This window comes from Apodemus sylvaticus, chromosome 2 (assembly GCF_947179515.1).
Source record: "Apodemus sylvaticus chromosome 2, mApoSyl1.1, whole genome shotgun sequence".
NCBI lineage: Eukaryota > Metazoa > Chordata > Mammalia > Rodentia > Muridae > Apodemus > Apodemus sylvaticus.
The window spans coordinates 160,375,636-160,395,508 of NC_067473.1; the positions used below are offsets into that span (position 1 = coordinate 160,375,636).

General features: G+C 51.9%; 1 protein-coding gene across 4 annotated transcripts; it reads right to left on the bottom strand.

Moving 5' to 3' along the window:
• Positions 1-1,814: 1,814 nt before the first annotated feature.
• Positions 1,815-19,797, bottom strand: Ptpn6 (protein tyrosine phosphatase non-receptor type 6). 4 transcript variants are annotated; one of them, XM_052174820.1, is made up of 16 exons: positions 19,548-19,797; positions 13,887-14,009; positions 13,445-13,639; positions 9,182-9,371; positions 8,945-9,061; positions 8,733-8,846; positions 8,522-8,618; positions 8,142-8,221; positions 7,803-7,952; positions 6,056-6,187; positions 5,761-5,915; positions 3,132-3,199; positions 2,884-3,035; positions 2,697-2,788; positions 2,180-2,331; positions 1,815-2,010 (listed from the first exon to the last, which is right to left on the bottom strand). In XM_052174820.1, the coding sequence occupies exons 1-15, from the start codon at positions 19,559-19,561 to the stop codon at positions 2,217-2,219; spliced, it is 1,794 nt and encodes a 597-aa protein (XP_052030780.1). In that variant the 5' UTR covers positions 19,562-19,797; the 3' UTR covers positions 1,815-2,010; positions 2,180-2,216. The 4 variants fall into 4 exon arrangements, with proteins under 4 accessions (XP_052030780.1, XP_052030779.1, XP_052030781.1 ...); XM_052174819.1 differs by having other exon boundaries at positions 2,189-2,331; positions 19,548-19,795; XM_052174821.1 differs by lacking the exon at positions 19,548-19,797 and adding an exon at positions 14,095-14,269 and having other exon boundaries at positions 2,189-2,331.
• Between the last annotated feature and the right edge of the window lie 76 nt (positions 19,798-19,873).

Sequence of the window (19,873 nt, forward strand, 5' to 3'; positions counted from 1 at the left end):
ACGGGCGCCTCACCTGGGCCCCGCCCGCCTCTGCCCTGCGCACAGGTGTGTCCTCCTGCCATAGGCTGCCCCCCTCTCCGCCTTAACTCCTTCCCTCCCAGCACCCGCCCTGGGCACCTCCTCTCAAGGCCTGGCTACCTCGCCAGGCCTCCCGCCCTTTCTGGCCGCCTACCTAGACTCTCCCTGTTTCTAAAGGAATAAAGAGAGAGGCCATCTTTGGATCCCCTTCCAGCGGCTCCTTCTAAACCCCAAGCTAAAAAACAACAACAAAAAAAACCCCTCTTCTCTGAGGCCTCTCCAACCCTGCCCTCAGCCAGAGTCAGAGGATCATCCCTGAGGTCAGTGTGGGGTCAGCTAGGCAGGCATTGGTCTGTGTCCCTGTCCAGGGCTCAGATAGAGCAACCCCTTGAGAACTGGGAAGGGAGGAAGCCCCCCACTAGACCTGTGGATCCCCAAGCGTGGATCCTCCGGATCTTTGGTTTTACCCTGAGGTTGCAGTGCCTGCCAGGGCCTAGAGGCCTCCCTTCCCAAAACTCCTAGCCCTACCTGCAGCTAAACCAGGAGGGACGGCCCTTGCTACCCACCTCTGAGCCTCAGAACCCTTTTCAGTTGGCCCTCAAAGAATCAGTCCGGGGCAGTTAGAGGACTAGGCCCTGCCTCTCTTCTGTGTGGTTCTGTGTTGCTGGGAGAAGAATGGCCCTGGAGGCGCACAGGTGACGGCCCCACCCACGCACCCCCTGGAGGGCCATAGCTCCAGGGAGCTATCGTGTTCCTCAGTCCCAAAGCCTTCCCTTTCTTCCTCCTCTTTGTTCTCTATATTTCGCCCTTGTAATTATTTTCTGTGGACTAATTCTGGCTTGGTCTCCCAGACAGCTCCCTGAGTCCTAGTAAGAAGAGCTTATCGCCTTCAACTGCCCCCAGCCTATGACCCTTAACACAGTGGGCTTTCAGGCTAATCAATGTGTTACCCTTGGCCTTTCCCATGGTGGGAGCCAGCTCTTCCCAAGGCATGGCTGGCACACACAACTGACCGGGAGACTCAAGTTATCTATAAAGAACCCAACTCTAGACAAAGGGAAAGGAAGAGGGGCAAAATAACAAAATGGTCTTCAGTGTCCAGAAAGATGAAGGCCTCAGCAGCCCCAGTGGGATCCCTAGATCAGTTCCTCCTAAAAATCTGCCTGATTGGATCAAACTATCAACATCCAGTTGCGCAGTGAATCCTTCTTGGGTGGCCCCGCTGAATCTGCCAAGGAATGAGGACCTGGACACTGAAGGCCGGTGGTCCTGTAACCTTGATCAAGTTAGTTTTCTGCACCTTGGTTTTCTCCACTGTGAAATATCCAGACCGAGAGCTGAGGGCTATGACTCACTGAGAGAGCTGTTTGCTACCTAGCCAGCATGTGGGAGGCCCTGAGCTTTGTCCCCAGTGCCACAAGAGAATAAAACAAAACGGCAGTACCTAGAGTTAATTTCTACAGTCTCCTAACTAGTGCCTGGGCCTGTGGCCAGTGTGCACTGTAGCAGTGGCAGTTACTACCACCACACACGCTCGAGATGATCCCCACTACCGACCACCCTCTGTGGAGACTGGGGCACTTGCCTAGCATATAGGAGGCCCTCAGTTCCATCCCCATCGTGAATGAGAGAGAGAGAACATAGAGCAATCTAAGCCTTCCATGGGCATCTAGTCGTGTGAAGCCATACCCAGAACCAGGTCTACCTGACTGCAGAGGCTGGACTTTTATGCATGACATCCCAACCCATTCTGCCCAGAGTCGCTGGATACAAGGGGCACAGAACTGGAGGCAATACACAGTGGTCCAGGGGCTTTATTTACAAGAATAGAAGGGTCCAGCTCTCCCTGGGGACTTGCTGATCTATATACAGATTCGGATGACCACAGTCACTTAAATTACAAGAAGACGAAGGTGGCCCTAGGGTCTGCTGTGAGCCACGGGCGGGTGGGTCTCGGTCTGCTGGAGGCCTTTGCAGGGATTATGGCTGATGCTGCAAATAAAAGAGAGGAAGTGGATCAAAGGTTGTCTGGGGCCTGGGAAGGGGATACAAGATCTAGGGACACGCCCAGAGGGGAGGGGGAGGTTGTGACCCGTCCCATGCACGTCTGAAGTTGGGGGTTGGGGACAGGGAGAGAAAGAGCACACAGAAGGGGCCACACCATGGCCACCTGCGGAGGGACGAATGCCCGGCCGGGCTCACTTCCTCTTGAGAGAACCTTTGTTCTTCTCCTTGTCTGCCGAGCGCTGCTTCTTCACTTTCTCTTCCTTCTTGCTCTTGCCGTGCACGTTTTCGTACACCTCCTCCTTGTGTCTGGGGTGGGGAGGGGACAGGAGACATCTGGAGACTGTGCAGGGTGACCCAGCACAGCAGGGAGGGACAGCAAGCCCCTCCAAGACTCTCAGGTGTGAAGCCAGGAAAACAAGCGGCTCAACTCTCTGTACACTAGACCCGAATCTCCCAGGGGCAGAGACTGCTTCTCCCACAGGCGTCCACAGCACAGGCCCACACAGGGTCCTAATGGGCACTTCAGGGACAACTGAAGAACAGAGTGAACAGGAAGAAGCTTGACCTCGAGCCAGGGTTTCTCCAACCTCCACACTAGTTCACTCCAAAACCCGACAGCTAAGGCTGGGCAGGAGGGCATGGATTCTGGGAAGGCAAGCAGGGTCACTCACTTGGAGGAAGTACGGGAAGCTTTGGCGTGGGCACTCCTCACAGCGGGAGGGTAGGTGATATTCCCATACTCAGACTCCTGGCCCTTCTGGGACTGTGGGCAAAGGTGTGGTGGGAGGATGGTGATACCAGCAGGACTAGGTGATGCCCACTCTCCCCTGCCCCCCACCAGCCCCGCTCTGGACACACTTGTATGATCTCCAGTTTCTTCTTGGTCGTCTCAATGAACTGGGCAATGGCTACATAAATAAACTTGTACTGTGCCTCTGTCTGCACCATGCCGGAGCGCTGTGCCCGTACCATCTGGATGGTCTTCTGGATGTCAATGTCACAGTCTAGCCCTGGACAGGAGTGACAGGGGAACTTCAGGGTGGGCGAAGGCCAAGGGACTGCTTGCCCCTGTCTCACACCCACATGCACTCCCCAGGACTCCTCACCCTTGGTGGAGATGCTCTCCATTAGCATATCGATGACAATGATGGTGCCCGTACGGCCGATGCCAGCGCTGCGGAGACAAGGGACCCCCGTCAGAGGCCTGGCCCTCCCCAGGAAGTGGTGAGTCTCGGGGTCCACCCTAAGGCGCGAGCGTGTGTATGCGTGTGAATGTGTAAGCACATGTGTGTGCGTGGGCATGTGCATCTATGTATGCGTCTACGTGTGTGTGTGTGTGTGTGTGTGTGTATACTATATGTCTCTCTCTCTGTATGTGTCTCCACATAAGGCTCCAGACACAGGGGTTAGTCATGCGTGTAGGTCACTAGGGCACTAACGGGGGGGGGGGGGAGAGGGGTGTATGCCTAGCTCTATATCCATGCTTCTGCCCCCATCACAGGATATACAAGCTGGGTCCTGTTTTGAGGTACAGACACCTTTTCCCTCCTTCCAAGCATCTATCCCCCCACTTCCCGCTGCACTCCTCCCTCCTCCCAAAGGATGGCTATACTCATTCACCTCTCGGAGAAATGTGACCCACAACCTGTCACTGCCCTGCCTTTCCTCGGGTCCCTGGGCTCCCCAAGCCCCGTTCCTGCCTTCAAGAGTTACATTTGGAGTGATTCTTTCGGTGGTCCTGCACCCCTTTAATCCCAGCACTTGGGAGGCAGAGGCAGGTGGATCTGGGGAGTTCAAGGCCAGTTTATTCTATTCTACAGAGCAAGGTCCAGGACAGTCAAGGCTACACAGAGAAACCCTGTCTTTAAAAAAAAAAAAAAAAAAGTTATTCAATGGCGATCATGCAAGCAAGCATGGGGGAGGGGAAAGCCAGGCAGAGTGGTCACATGACCACATCACCAGTGGGTAATAGAAGGAAAGACAGCTCCTCCCTGGCCAGTCAGCCTAGCTGAAGGTTGATAAGCTCGAAGTTCAGTGAGAAAGCCTCAAAAAATCAGGTAGAAAGCCCAGAGTACACACTGTAGATCCCAGTACTAGGAGGCAGACACAGTGGACTTCTGTGAATTCAAGGCTAGCCTGGTCTACCTAGCAAGTTTCAGGCTGCTGAGACACATAGAGACATGGGAAACACACACACACACACAGAGTTACATTTGACTTAGGGTATGGCTCAGTGGTAAAGCATGTGTTTAGCATGTTTGAGGCCCTGTGGTCTCCACCTCAGCAACACGCACACACAGACAGACAGACAGACAGACAGAGAGCAGAGGTAGCATTTAACCTTCTGTCTGTGGAACTTCATTTCTCTTTTCTTCCACATAGCAGAAAGGTAAGGGCTAGCCCAGGACGCACAGTGGAGAAAGTGCCAGCATGCCCCCCTTTGCCCAGGTGCTCCTCTACCACCAACCTTGGGCAAACGGACCCCAGACCCACCCACGGCCTGGTCCATGCCACTCGTGCCCTAGCTGAGCTGTCAATTTCAAACCCAGATTGTCAAAAATAACACCCCATACCACTTCCTTCCTGTGATTTCTAAATAAAGGCCCTGGGGATTTCAAGAAGAACGTGAATAGGGAGGGGTGGCAGACAGGTTCTTGGGGATAAACTGCCCCAAGATGGCAGAGGGCAGAATTTGGCCCCCAAGACAGCATGGGAGGGGTACTTCCAGCTGAGCTGCAGGTCAGTCATTAGCGGGGAGAAGGAGGGGTCTGAAGGGCCCACAGGCCTGGTATTACAGGACAGAATAGGAAGGGGACTAAACTGGTTCCTGTTTCCCCATGTCGGGCATAAGGAGCCACCAATCACACACACACACACACACACAGAAACACACATGCACAGATACATGCAGAGACATACACTCAGACACAGAAACTTTTCTTTAAAAAGACAAGGTCTTTAATCCCAGCACTAGAGAGGCAGATCTCTGTGAGTTCAAGGCCAGCCTGGTCTACAGAGCTGACTTCCAGGACAGCCTGGGCTGTGTTACACAGAGAAGCCCTGTCTGGGGGGCAGGGGCAGGGTACCTTGCCCAAGGTCACACAGCTGGTAATAAACAAGTGGCCTCTGTCAAAGACCCCTCACTTGTCCCCACCAACCAAGGCAAGGCCACCTCATTTTAGGACCTCTCCCCCATGCCAACCTCTCAGCCAACCACCTCTTAGCCAGCCACAGAGCCATAAATGGCAACACTAACCCCAGATAGAAGTTGTGAAGAAGACAGCTGAGAAAGAAATCGGAGCAGCAAGTCTGTACCCTGCTGTAACAACCCCGTCTCCCCTGCTAAGGGCTGGGGACCAGGCCAGTCACAGAGTAGGCCTGGAGTAGTGAGGGAGCCCAGAAGCTGGGGTCAGGGGGAAGCTTTCTGTGAGTCCCTATCCACGCCTTGCCAGCAACGGACAGTGCTGACTCAGCATTGTTCCTTGTCTGTTAGTTTAATTTTGCATGTGTGGGTGTTGTGCCTGCACGTGTCTTTGTACAGTGCCCTTAGTAGGCTATAAGATGGTGTTGAATCCCCTGGGATTGAAGTTACGGTAGGTTATGAGTCACTTTGTAGGTGCTGGGAATCAAATCAGGTCCTCTGGAAGAGCTCAGAGCTCCTAACCTCTCAGCCGGCTCTGAGCCCCTAGCTGTTCTTTTCTTTTCTTTACACTAACTCCACATTACAGCGCTCACCTGCAATGCACAATGATGGGCCCTGCGTGGGGCAAACTTTCCTGTCGCTGGTTGATCTGGTCCAGGAAGCTGAGGACACCCCCAGGCTCACTGGGAACCCCATGGTCAGGCCAGCTCAGGTACTGGTAGTGCCATATCTCCCGAACCAGGTCCCCCTAGGCCAAGGACAAAGAGGTAATGCCTGCTACTGCCACACAATATCCTTGTCCTTGTTCCTCCCCGCCCCCAACAGGCTAGAAAGTAAATTAAAGAAAGGCTCACGAATGTATGAATGTGCGAGCTTGGGGACACTCACATTGTCCAGTGGGGAGAGCTGTAATGTTCGAAGTTTGTATTCTGCTGTGTCGTGTTCTCTAGAGTTGGTCACAGAGTAGAGCCCATAGACGCGCTGAGTGCCCACCTCGGGCCAGTAAGGGACACATTTGTTCTGCAAAGAGCACGAGAAAGGATAGAGCACACAGGCAGGGCCTGGGGCTCCTTCCAGGCCCAAGACAAGGACCTGAATATTGTTTCTGAATGTATATATAGATATATATTGGGGGGAATGGTGTACATGTGTGTATAGATATATACATGGAAGGATAGTGTGCATGTATGTACAGATACATACATGAGGGGATGATGTGCATGTGTGTACAGATGCATACATGGGATGGTGTGTATATGTGTACAGATACATACATGGGGGGATGGTGTGCATGTGTGTATAGATGCATACATGGGGGATGATGTGCATGTGTGTATAGATACATACATGGGGGGATGTGTGCATGTGTGTATAGATACATACATGGGGGATGATGTGCATGTGTGTACAGATACATACATGGGGGGATGGTGTGCATGTGTGTATAGATACATACATGGGGGATGATGTGCATGTGGGTACAGATACATACATGGGGGATGATGTGCATGTGTGTATAGATACATACATGGGGGGATGGTGTGCATGTGTATATAGATACATACATGGGGGATGATGTGCATGTGTGTATAGATACATACATAGTGGATGATGTGCATGTGTGTATAGATACATACATGGGGGATGATGTGCATGTGTGTATAAATACATACATGGGGGATGACGTGCATGTGTGTATAGACACATACATGGGGGATGATGTGCATGTGTATACAGATACATACAAGGCAAATGGTATGCATATGTATACAGATACATACATGGGGGAGAGTGTGCATGTGTGTACAGATACATACATGGGATGGTGTGTATGTGTGTATAGATACATACATGAAGGATGGTATGCATGTGTATACAGATACATACATGGGATGTTGTGCATGTGTGTATAGATACATACATGAGATGGTATGCATGTGTGTACAGATACATGGGATGGTGTGCGTGTGTGTACAGATACATGCATGGGGGACAGTGTGCATGTGTGTATAGATATATACATGGGGTTATGGTGTGCATATGTGTACAGATACACACATGGAGGATGGTGTACATGTGTGTACAGATACACACATGAAAAATGGTGTGCATGTGTGTACAGATACATACATGGGTTATGGTGTGAGTGTGTGAAGAGTGTGTGTGTGTGTGTGTGTGTGTGTGTGTGTGTGTGTGGTGTATATATCCATAAACTTAGATTGATTTCTGGGTAATTGTATACGTCTGGGTACACATGTGCTATGGCTTGCATGTAACAGTTAGAGGATAACTTGCAGAAGCCAGTTCTCTCCTATCCTTGGGTCCCAAGGATCGCACTCGCCAAGCAGTGGTGGCACACGCCTGTAATCCCAGCACTCTGGGAGGCAGAGGCAGGCAGATTTCTGAGTTTGAGGCTAGCCTGGTCTGCAGAGTGAGTTCCAGGGCAGCCAGGTCTACACAGAGAAACTCTGTCTCAGAAAACCAAAAAAAAAGGACAGCACTCATGATGTCAGGCCTGCGGCGAGGACGGCTAACCCTCTGAGCTGTCGCACGAGCCCGATGGCGCTTCTGTATGGTAGGTAGTGAACAAGGACTGAGGAGGAGTAGGAGTCAGGAAGGTGGGGCTTTGCCATACCCGGCCTTTCTCCACTTCTCTGGTCGTCATGACGATGACTCGAGTGTTCTCCTGCCAAGCCATCTGCCAAAAGTCATTGACTGTGGCGTCCAGACAGCCCTGGCTGGCGATGTAGGTCTTAGAGTTCTCATCAGGACCTAGCAGCTGGTTCTGGGTGCAAGCACAGAGATCCAACCAAGGACAGTGAATCCCTAGGCACTGGGTGTGCCTGTGCCACCCACCATCACCCCCACAAGAGATATCAGATCCAACCCTAGAGGCATCTGTACCCATAGACCCCCAAGACACAGGGAGCTCTCTGAGGCCAGCATCTGTTCCCACATAGGTCACCCCACTCACCTTAACATAGTTGGCATTGATATAGTCAGAGCCTGGGATGTTACTGTCACGCCCCTGCAGGATCACTCGGCTGTGGTCAACTGGCATGGATAGAGAATGAACAGCTTGGGCCACACCCCAGGGCAAACCCTTCCCAAGCCAACAGATGTTCTTGTCTCCAGAGCTACAGACCCATAGATAGGACAGCAGGCAGGGAAAATGTGTCTAGGATGGGAGCAAGGCGTGGCAGGGTGGGAATCACTGCCGGGCAGTTGCAGGGAGGCTCTTAGGGAGTGAAGGCTTGGGCTTCCTTGGGGAGGGGAGCGCTACTGGACAGTGGGGATGGCATGGGGTAGGAGGAGTCGCTGGGAGGTGGTGAGGGCAGGGCTGCTGGCGCTCACAGGGAAGAATGTTCTTGTAGCGGTTCTTGCCCTTGTTCTCTGGCCGCTGCCCTTCCAGACGCTGGTGCAAGTTCTTTACCTCCTGTTTCTGCAGACTCTGAAATGTGAGAGAACTGAGTCTCCAGCCCACGGTGCAGAGGCCACAGTCAGAGGCAGGTAAAGAGAGCAAAGTGGCCTCCTCCACCCCAGCCCTGCTGTCCCCACCACACACCTCAAACTCCTCCCAGAAGCCAGCCTTGGCTGTGTCCTCCGACTGTTGCTTCTTGTTCAGTTCCAAGACCCGGTTCTCAATGTCGGCTGCATTTACCCGAGTGGCATAATAAGGCTGGGGTGAGGGAGGGCAAGAAGTCAGGGCAAGAAGAGACCGCGGAAAGCCACATCTCCGATGGCTCAGGGGAAGAGGCGAGCAGGTTGGCCCCTCACCTGGCGCAGGTAGACAAAGGCGCCTGAGGCTTCCTCGATCCCTGTCTTCCTGAAGTGCTCCACCAGGTCCGTGAGGCTGTCGAACGTCTCCGAGCCGCCCACAGTATAGCGTCCACCCTGAAGGGCACCGAGTAGGGCCACCCCTCAGGGCTGAGTCCCCCTCCTGGCACCCACAGTCTTAAAGGCAACCCACTGATGCTCCAGCATGAGGCCTTCCCCACAGCCTGGCTGACTCACCTCGCACATAACCTTGATGTGAGTGACCCTGAGCGGGGAACCGGGGCCAGCCTTGGGCTGGTCGTTAAGCACAGAGAGTACAAAATCGCCAGGCTGGCTGAGACTCTCACGCACAAGAAACGTCCAGGGCTCGCCCTTGGCCTGCAGCAGTGACTCTGCCTGCCCTCCAGACATGTGGCCATGATACCACCTAGAGAGAGCACATTGCAAAGATGGTAACTACGTGCCCGAGTGAGCGCAGAGACCTGCTACCTGCCAGGCTGCAGCTACAAGCTTTCAAATCCACCACTACACTACTAACTCAGGAAATGCTGCGAGGAAAAAGCCAGACTTTGCGCTATAATCCCAGTGCGGAGCTAGAATTCCATCTCCTTAGGAGACGTGGTAGTAAATTTAAGGCCAGCATAATCTACACAAACATGCCATCAAGGCTTGCCTTCTTCTAAAAATACATAAATGAATAAACGGCTGAGAATGACGGCTCACCTTTATAATCCCAGCATTCAGCAGGCTGTGCAGAACTGTCTCAACGAGGCCCAGCCTGCTCTACATGTTAAGTTTCAGGCCAGCCTGAGCTACACAGTGGGACCCTATCTCAAAAACAAAACAAGCAGCCAGGCCTGGTGATACAGACCTGTGAAAACAGCCCTGGGTTGGCAGAAGCAAGAGGATCACTGTAAGTGTGAGGCTAGCCTAGTCTACACAGTGAACTCCAAGCCAGCCTGAGCTAAAGGCTGTCTCCAAAAAGAGAAAGGGAGGGGGGAGGGATGGAGGGAGGGAGGAAAGACAGACAGTCAGGAAGACAGATAGAAAACAGCTCACGTGAGATGGCTCAGAGGGTAAAAATGTTGCCTCTGTAAGCTCACCACTTAAATCCAATCCCCAGGAGCCTCATGGAGAGAGAACCAGGCCTGAGCAGCTGACCTCTGATCGGTACATGCGGTGCTATGGCACACAAGAAAATGTGACCAATTCTTTTTAAACAAAGAAACAAAACAAAAGCTGACAGATTGCCATCTTCTCTACTTTTCAGTAAGAAAGAAGAGGTCAAGCACTCGCACCCTGGCCCTAGGTCTTAGATCCTTAGCGACAAACCTCCACAGAGTTCTAACCACGGAGACTGATGCTGCATCACAGCAGGACATGGAAAACCCTGGGTTCTATCCCCAGGGCAGGATAAACAGAAAGGAAAACCAGAAGGAAGGAGGGAAGGAAGGAGGGAAGGAAGGAAGGGAACAAGGAAGGAAGGAAGGAAGAAAGCAAAGAAAGAAAAAATGAAGGAAGGGCTCTAGCCAAAACCTAAATAAAGCCTTTCTTGACTGGTCCCAAGACACAGAAAGACAGTATCCAGAATATTTGGAGGAACAGAATGAAGTGTCCCCATGAGACAGACTCTGACTGAGTTAAAAGGAGGGACAGGAAAACGTAGATGGACCCAAACCACAGAAGGCAGTGGGTGCCAGAGGAGACAGCCGGCTAGAAGGACTGAGAGAGAATGCATCTGGGGAAGGGGGGGAGCACAAACATTCTACTGAGAAGAGAGTAGGCTTCAGGGCTCCAGGGGTTCAGAGGGGCTCCCAGGAGCTTTGAGGGGCCCGCCGCGCAGAAAGCAGAACTAAGGACCTTTCCGTGAAGCACCCTCTTCCCAGGAGGAAACTGTAGCCCCACAATGCCTAGCCTCACAGGAAACCACGTGATGGAAAAAACACAAAACTCCTTCTGGGGAGAGAGTGAGAAGTGAGGTTGAGATGTTTCTTCAGCTCGTGGGGGGGGGGGGCAGCATTTTCCAACCGCAAGGATGGGGGGTGGGGGAACGGGGCTCAGTCCTCCTGGTCCTTCCCAACTCTGTCCAGAGGACACCATAGCTCAAGGCCCTTCAGAAGCTCCTACCCCAACCCAGGCCTCCTGGGCCATCCTAGCCCACCTCAGGGACAGGTCAGAGACCCCAAGCAGTGTGAGGGGCCTCAGCTCCTTCCCTCAGGGACAGGATGAGGAAGTCACCATGCAAATGTGAACAGACCACAGGCGGAGAGTTCACTATTGAGGGGACAAATGCAAATTTCCCAGAAGAGGAGGGACAAGGACAGAAGGAGTGTTGGGTCATGGTTTACACACACACACACACACACACACACACACACACACACACGAAGATTAGGGATGAGACAGTGTCCCAGATGGTCATCCAAAGTGTCTCGGAGTCCGCAGCCCCGTCGGGGTCTATCATCCACAGGGTGTCCCGTTCTTCACCACTGCCCTGGCCTGTTCTCCTACCGCCTGCTTCGCTCCCACCTTCTTCCCTATCACAGAGAACACACCAGCCACTGTCCAGCTGTACCTCCATGATCTATCTCCTCTAGCTGGGCGCATCCTGGCTTGGGACAGCAACAAAGATGAAAACAAGGAGCTAAAAGAGAATCTTAGAGGCCAAACCATCCCGAGGGTTGCAGGGAGGAGAGGAGAGACAGCCTGGGGTGTGTCCTCCCTTCCCATTCAGCAGCAGAAGAGGAAAACCTTCAAGGAAGTGTCCTCCAGCTCCTTGGTGTTGGCTGGCAAGGGGTGAAACACAGGGCTTTCCCCAAGTCTTTCATGATCTATATTCTTAGAAGTGGTGGTGGTTTGTTTGTTTGTTTGTGGCTTTCTTAGTGTTTTTTATTGTTTGTTTGGGTTGGAGTTTTGTTGTTGTTTTGTTTAGTTTTGTTTGGGGGTTTGGGTTTTTCACGACAGGGTTTCTCTGTGGAGCCCTGGCTGTGCTGGAACTTACTTGATAGACCAGGCTAGCCTTGAACTTCCAGACATCCACCTTCCCTTGCCTCACTTGAGTGCTGGGATGAAAGGCCTATGGTTCCACCTCTCTTCTGCTTGTTTAGTTTTTTAAGTCAGGGTCTCATGTAGCCCAATCTGACCTCAAACCTGCTATCTAACTGAGGATGACCCTGATCTCCTTCTGGTCTTCCTGCCTCCACCTGGGCTACACCAGGTTTATGCATTCCAGGGAATCGAACCCAGAGTTTAATGCACGGTAGGCAACCACTCACCAACTGAATCATAGCCAACAACCTTCAGTCCCAAGTTTCAATCAGTAACTGAACAAAACTATTGAGCTAGCCAGGTGGTGGTGGCGCACACCTTTAATCCCAGCACTTGGGAGGCAGAGGCAGGTGGATTTCTGAGTTTGAGGCCAGCCTGGTCTACAGAGTGAGTTCCAGGACAGCCAGAGCTACACAGAGAAACCCTGTCTTGAAAACAAACAAACAAACAAAAAACTATTGAGCTAGGTCTGTAGGTACGAATCTCAAAACAGACTTAAAAACTGCGTGGAAGGTAGCTCTGTGACGAAGCACGCACTAAACTCGGACAAGGCCCTGGGTTCACGGACAGGACTCTGGTTCACTGACAAGACCCTGGTTCACAGGCAAGGCCCTGGGTTCATGCCCCAGCAGAGGATTGAGGGTGTGGGGGTCAAGTTCGGAATCATTTCAATTGTAAATATACAAACACAGCACAGGACCAGGTAGGCATAGCCCTCCCTGGAGTCCATAAGAAAGCCCTAGAGTTAATAGGGAGCTGTCAGTCAGTCACCACGCTATACAGCTAAGATGAGCCCCAGGGGAAGGAGGGCTCCATGACCTTCCCTTGGCACATGCTTTGAGAAGACCACACGAGAACAGCCAGCCCAGCGGTGGGGGCCGTGTCTTTGCAGCACTGGTGGGAGATATCCTGCCGGGTTCCTCGAGTCAGGTAAGCCTGGGCCCTTCTATACCTGTGACCACATCAGTGACCTTGCTGCCACCAAGCCCTGTCCAGCTCCACCTCAGTGTGTTGCTGAGATAAGTCTGTGAGTACCCCAGAACCCGTGGACCTCTAAGACCTTATTAAGACAGGGACCTAGAGCCCCTGTATAGAGAGCTGGAAGAAGGTACCAGGGTCCCACAGAAGGAAGAGCTTTCTAGTAACAGGGCCAACCTGATGAGAAACACCAGTGACAAGGAGTGGCCTCTGTTACTCTCAGGATGAGGTTGCTAGGCAGCAGGAACCCTGCAGGAAGGCCAGGGGAACCCTTCTCTGGCTTCCTCAGGAGACAGGGGATTGGTTAGACACGGGAGTCATCAGGCTACAGAGAGAAGAGGCTCTAGGGTGAGGAGGGAGCAGGTGTGGAGACCAGGGAGGAGGAGCGAACAGTGAACAGAAGGTCACCTGGTCTGGATATTCATCCCTTTACACTTATCTCAAAGGACAGGGCCAACCTGCAATGCCCCTCACCTCTCGCTGGTGGGGTCCGAGCAGTTCAGTGGGTACTTGAGGTGGATGATGGTGCCGTCCCGGTCCTGCAGGATGCCCTGCTGCTGAGTGTAATACTCCACCAGCTCTGTCAGCGTGGCAAACTTCTCCCCTCCGTACAGGTCATAGAAGTCCCCTGAGTTCTGGATCCGAATATGGGTCACCTGGTCATCCACCCTGCAAGGCACCAGGTAGTGAGTCTCCAGGGACGAGAGCGGCAGCGGGGTGGGCTTGGGGGACAGAGGTCTCAATGCAAGAGCACATGGGCATGGAGTGGACATATGACAGTTGTGGGCACGTGCTAGGGCTACGGGCAGGGACATAAGGGAAGAAATGTGTCGTGAGGAGGCAACACATCTCGGGGAACCCAAGAATGCTCAGGACCCACACAAGGAGCTACCAAGGTGCAGGGAGGGCCACCCACCTGACGGAGAGGGAGAAGTCACCCTGGTTCTTGCGGCTGGGCCGAGCCAGGAAGCTCCCAGGGACTCCCCGGCCCTTGAGTAGGGTCTCGGCATCAGGTCCACTGAGGTCCCGGTGAAACCACCTAAAGGTGCACAAGGCAGTGAGGGGATATCCCCTAGGCTCCAGGCCACCTTGTTTCCTATCTTCCGTGGGTCCCAGGCCCTTACCTCACCATCCTGGGGCTCTTGGTGAACTGGCTGCAGAAAATGTGGAGGGGACAGTCTGTCTGGGCAGGCACGTACAAACTCTAGTGCTGAGCCCCAGGCAAGGTTCTCAGAGCCTAGGCCTCCAAAGCCAACCTGCTGTCCTGCTCCTGGGCCACACTCTACTGGCCCAGGGCAGCCAGCAGGGCGGAGACAGGAAGGGGCGCGGCCGACCCCTTAGGGGAACTCACTTGTACTTCTCTTTTCAGAACAGGGGAAGAGGAGCCCAAAGGGTGGCAGGGGAGGGGAGGGCCCACTTCCCACAGGCTGCCATCAAAGGCTGCAGGAACATGGCACTAAATATTCATGACTCAAGAGGTGAAGGACGGACACGCACGCGGGGCTCAGTCCCAAGAGTCACACACAGTGAATGTTCACATCACCAGATCAGCCCTTCTCCTCCTGCAGCTGCTTCCATTCAGATCTAATAATGATCGTGTGCAGTGGCACTGCCATTTAAAGGAGTGTCACAGCAGGCCAGACTCGGTGCTACAATGTCATTTTCATGCCTCCTGTGAGTTACAGGTCACCACAGCCTCATTACCACAGGCACTATCTTCATCCCCATTTTACAGACAAGGAAATGGAGGCAGAGACGTTTGAAGAATTGCCCCAGGTCTTATCCTTAGTGAGTTGCAGGATTCAGACCTAAATAATTTCAAAGCCAATGATTTTTGAATTCTGCTTGCCAGCCCTCGGGACCCAAAGAACAGTCGCCAACAGACTCCTTGTCCAGTGATGCTTTCCTCACAGCTGAGAGCCCACACACAGCAACCTTGTGCAGCTCTGCCATCCCGAGCCTCGGCCTCTTTCCTATTCCCTGACTATGAGCAGGGAGGGCTGGGTGGGCAGGAGCTCACAGGGATGGTGACCTTTAGGAGCCCTCAGCCTTAAGGCTCATGGTACCCTGTGTATATGATCCCTAGTATAAGTACCAAAAAGTGAAACACTATCAAACCAAGACCAGAGGGAAAACAAGCTGCCCAACAGAAGACTCAAGAAACTGCTATTGGTGTTGTCCTCAGGTAGGGGCACAGCCTGCTGGAAAAGGGAGGCGGGACAACTACACACCTCACAGCCTTTAGGGATTGGTTGGTTGGTTGGTTGGTTTGAAGTGTTTTGATTGGTTAGTTCTGGTATTTTTTTTTTTTTGTAATTCTGAAATTAGAACCTCAGGCCTTGCTGGCCATGGTAACACATGCCTTTAATCCCAGCACTTGGGAGGCATAGGCCGGCAGCTCTCTGTGAGTTTGAGGGCAACCTGGTCTATACAATGAGTGAGTCCCAGGACATCCAGTGCTATATAGTGAGACCCTGGGGTTTTTCTGTATGTTGTTTGTTTATTGGTTTGCTTGTTTTTTAAAAAGCAAAAAAACCCCAGACCCTCGGTCTCTTAAATATGCATGGAGAGCGAGCATGCGTTGGTGATCGTCCTTGCTGTGTATCCTCCGCCCTATTTCTTTTCCTTATTCATTTGATTCCCTCCACACATTTGCAGTCCTAAGTATTGAACCTAGGACTCCAAACATGCAAGGCAAATGCTCGACCACAGGGCCACGCCCCCAGCTAGTTCTCTTTTTACTTTTTTTTTTTTGAGATAGGGTCTTACTAAATTGCCCAGGCTAACCTGGAACTTACTCTGTAGCCTTGAGTTTGTAATCTTCCTGCCTCCACCTCTCAGCAGCTGGAGGTAGAAGCATTGCCACCACATCTGGCATCTCCCTTACACTTTTTAAAAACTATATGATGAGTCGGGAGGTGGGGGCGCACGCCTTTGATCCCAGCACTCAGGAGACAGAGGCAGGCAGATTTTTGAGTTCCAGGCCAGCCTGGTCTGCAAAGGGAGTTCCAGGACAGCCAGGGCTACACAGAGAAACCCTGTCTCAAAAACAAAAAAACAGAACCCTGTATGGTGCCTGAGGTGCCTGCAGCTCAGTGGTAGCAAAGGCCCTGGATGCTCTCTCTGTACCATGCCCAGTAATTTCATGAGTAAGCTTGTAGTTAGTTGTATGCTTAATATGTATTCACAGTGTATAGTTGTATCTCAAAATATAGGAGTAATGAGAGACTCTAAAAAACAAACAGGGCTCGAGTGTGGCTCTGAGCAAAGCACTTGCTTAGCCTATGGGCAGCCCGGGCCTTTACCACCAGCAGTCTTGCTACCACACATCTGTGATTCTAGCACATGGAAGACAGAGGTAAGAGGATAAACACAGGTCTGAAGCCAGACTGGACTACATAGCAAGACCTTAGGGTGTTTTGTTTTGTTAACAGTCTACGACAAGTACTCTATCATTCTTGAAAACATAAAATATCACTTAACCTTCCCGCCTCCCACCCTCCTTTTAGGCTTTCTCTTCTCGCTAACACCCCTGAAAATATGCACGCTTGGGTATTACACTAAGCAAGATCCAGAACGTCTATAGACTGAGCTCGGGAAGACCACATGCAAAGCTGCTTCCAGTAAAGGGAGATCTGCCAGCATCCTGGCTTGCCGCCATCCCAACCTTCAGGGTCCAACCCCGAGACATATCTAGCAAAAGACTCATGGCTCCACTTAAACAGACGTGATTACAAGCATGCACGCCTCCTACCTGCCCCGCACGCCGCTTACTCTCTGCCAAGGACATATCTTGAATATATAGAATGTATAGAAGCACAACTCGCACGCACCCCACCATCTGTGCCCACCCAGTCCATCCATCTTGCTGGGGCAGACCCCCAACACAACAGCCACACAGGAGGTCCCATACTGCCTGGTGACATACTGACTGCACCAGGACGGAGACTCTCATTCCAGAATTAAGCCCACTTGGTGGGAAGGAGCTCACGAGGCACCTAATACTCCTGACCCTTGATGTGTATCTAAAAGATGTCAAGCCAGAAAATGAGTTGCTCTAATAAAAAGGAACACCCATCCTGTCCTCAGGCAGGATAATGACAATCTTCCAAGAAGCAAGGCACAGGGCCTTGGAGTAGCAGGGCATTCAAACAATATAAGTAACTGCGCCATTTGAACCTTTAACCAGCTGGGATTTTTGTCTTTGTTTTAAGCAGACTTAAGGAGGCTGATAGTCCTAAACATAAATGCCTAGTACCTACAAGAAAAAGAGATTCCTTTGGGAAGCAAGGGATAAAAGAACACATCAAGATCAATGGTGATGCAGGGAGGAGAGGCCCTGGGCACGTGCCGAGGACAGAACACAACCATTATATGGATTAGACTTCTCTGAACCTTGGTATTTCTGCCTGATAAATAAACTTCACAAGGTTTCCTAAGTTCATACCCGAAAAGCCACTAAAGTAACCAGGTGCGGTGGCTCATGCCTATAACCCCAGGATTCAGGAGGCTAAAGCCTGGGCTAGAAGGCCAAATGTGATGGTACAAGCCTGCCCTTGGGAGGTCTTCCTCACCCACATAACTGCTAAGTGGTATGACTTCATGTCATCAGTTTCAACATTTTACTGTGGATTCTGTCTTCTGATTTTGCATCTGCAGGTTCAGCCAGCTATAGACAGAAAGTGTGCTTCTACTGGATAGGTGCAGACCCTTTCCCCTCGCCACAATTTCCTCAATAATACAATATGATGATTTACATAGCATTTACATTGTATTAGGTACTCAGAGATGGTAAAATATGCAGTCTTACTGGTGTAGGTTACATGCAAATACATTTGTATAGTTTGGTATCTTCCGGTCGCTCTGGAATCCATTCCCCATAGACACCGGCAGACGACTGTTTTCTTTCTCTGTGTAGCCTCAGCTGTCTTGGAACTCATTCTGTAGACCAGGCTAGCCTGGAAGTTAGAGATCCTCCTGCCTCTGCCTCCTAAATTCTGGGATTACGGGTGTGTTCCACCACTGCCCAGCCAACTTGGGGTTTTATGCCTGCTGGGCAATAACCCTAATCTTTGTTTTTATTATTTATTTAGACAGGGTCTTGCTGTATGTGACCCAGGCTAACCTCAAACTCAAGATCCTCCAATCTCAGCCTCTCTCCTGTTGTCCTACACCACTCTTCCCAGCTGAGACAACTGGATCATTGTTATTGTATCATGACAATACTGTTTACTTGTTCCTATCCCAATTTCAGAAACAAAAGTGAAAACTTGTTCAGTAACTTGCCCACAGTCACGAGGTTTGAGTGAGTGGGAAGGTGAAAAAAAAAAACAAAACCAAACAAAACCAAAGCTATCTGGGGCCAGAGATCTGTCTGCCACAGCATGGCACCATCAGGTAGGTGTTAAGGAGATGCCTGGCACAGCAGAGCATGCTGGGATGGAGATGGAGGATACAGGTCTCCCTTGATGGACCAAGACACAGAGGGGGTGTGGGAAACATGCCCTTGGGTTGCTCGGTGTGAGCAGATCAAGGCTGCTGGACTTTGGTATGCAAGGGGCTGGATCTCCGAAGCAGAGGTCCCACAAGTCCAGGCTAAGGAACCAAGAAGGTTTCTATGCCTGGAGAAGCCTTGTCAAGCCAGATGGGAAGTCTTAGTACCATCCTCAGGCTGGCAGGGACAAGCTGGCAGGGAAGAGTGACCACAGAAAGAATCACAGGAGTGTGAAAAGCAAGAGTCAAGAGTCGGCAGGAGCCCTGTGCAAACAACCCACAGAGTCACCAGCACTCACCATCCAAACCCAGCTGCAACTCTAAGGTGCCCATGGCTTCCTCCTGGGTGAATACACTATCCTTTGCCCATTGGTTCCCAAACATCACGTCCTCTGGAAGCCCTCCCTGTCAGCCAGTTATGTCTCCAAGAATACATCACTCGCTAGCACTGTAAGCTGTTTCTTTTCCTATGTGTTAGTTAATGTTTCGTCCGTCTGGAAGAATCCTAGCTATTGCCTATGTATCCAGTCTGTCATCTCTGGCTGGAATGGCAGCTCTCTAAACAGAGATCATGTCTGCCTCATACAGGTTCATAGTACCAACATCTTCATCAGAACCTGTCCACTGCGTCTGGTCACTATTCATCTATCAAAGTTTGCTTCCTGTGGGGTACAGTGAAAGAATCAAGCTGTGTGTGTATGTGTGTGTGTGTGTGTGGGGGGGGGGGGTGCCTAGAAATGGAAGAGCTTTCTCAAATGTGCCTTCAGACTGTCATGTCTGAGGTGATGTGAACTACCCGAGGGGGAAACAGATCCTAGACAGGAGGCAGACGCAGAGGACCACAGGCCAGTGGTTAAAAATGAGGAAAGATTTGGGGTGGGGGCAGGGAGGAGGCAGGGGAATATGAGCCTGGAGGTCTTGTATCCTTCTGGTAAGGAGAGAGCGTTCACAGGGCAGGACAGCGACTCAGGGCAGGGGGACTGGTGACTTTATCGAGGCATATTTGTTGAGGGTGTGAACAATGCTCGTCCACCTAGATTAACAGGAGTCTGTGGGACCCACACAGGTGGTGGAGGGGACTTACCCGCGGGACAGCATCTCCCGAGAGCAGTGGGGGGAAGTCACAGGCAGAGGGCGATGGGGGCGGGGCCAAGCGAGTGGCACAGCTGTTCAGGGATCCAGACCTTCGGGAAGAATATTCCGGTTTTCGGGCCACTTCCTCCTTTATCCAGCCTGTCAAACCAATGGCACTTTGAGGCCAAGCCCCTGGATTACCGGTCTCTGAGAGAAGGACCGGTGGGGCGGGGCTGACCAAATCCCCCAGAGGACTGCAGGAGTCCAGCAGGCTTCAGGCCTGCCCGGGCCTACTTCCCTTGGAAGGGGAGGAGCCACCTGCTGTTCCACCTGGAG

Bases quoted from the DNA above. Each gene is read 5' to 3' on its own strand.
- Ptpn6 (XM_052174820.1), bottom strand. The intron at 13,640-13,886 runs GTGGGTGGCCCT...GGTGCCTTGCAG, and splicing joins GACTTCTCCCTCTCCGTCAG to GGTGGATGACCAGGTGACCC. The intron at 2,332-2,696 runs GTGAGTGACCCT...TCCCCACCCCAG, and splicing joins GCTTCCCGTACTTCCTCCAA to ACACAAGGAGGAGGTGTACG.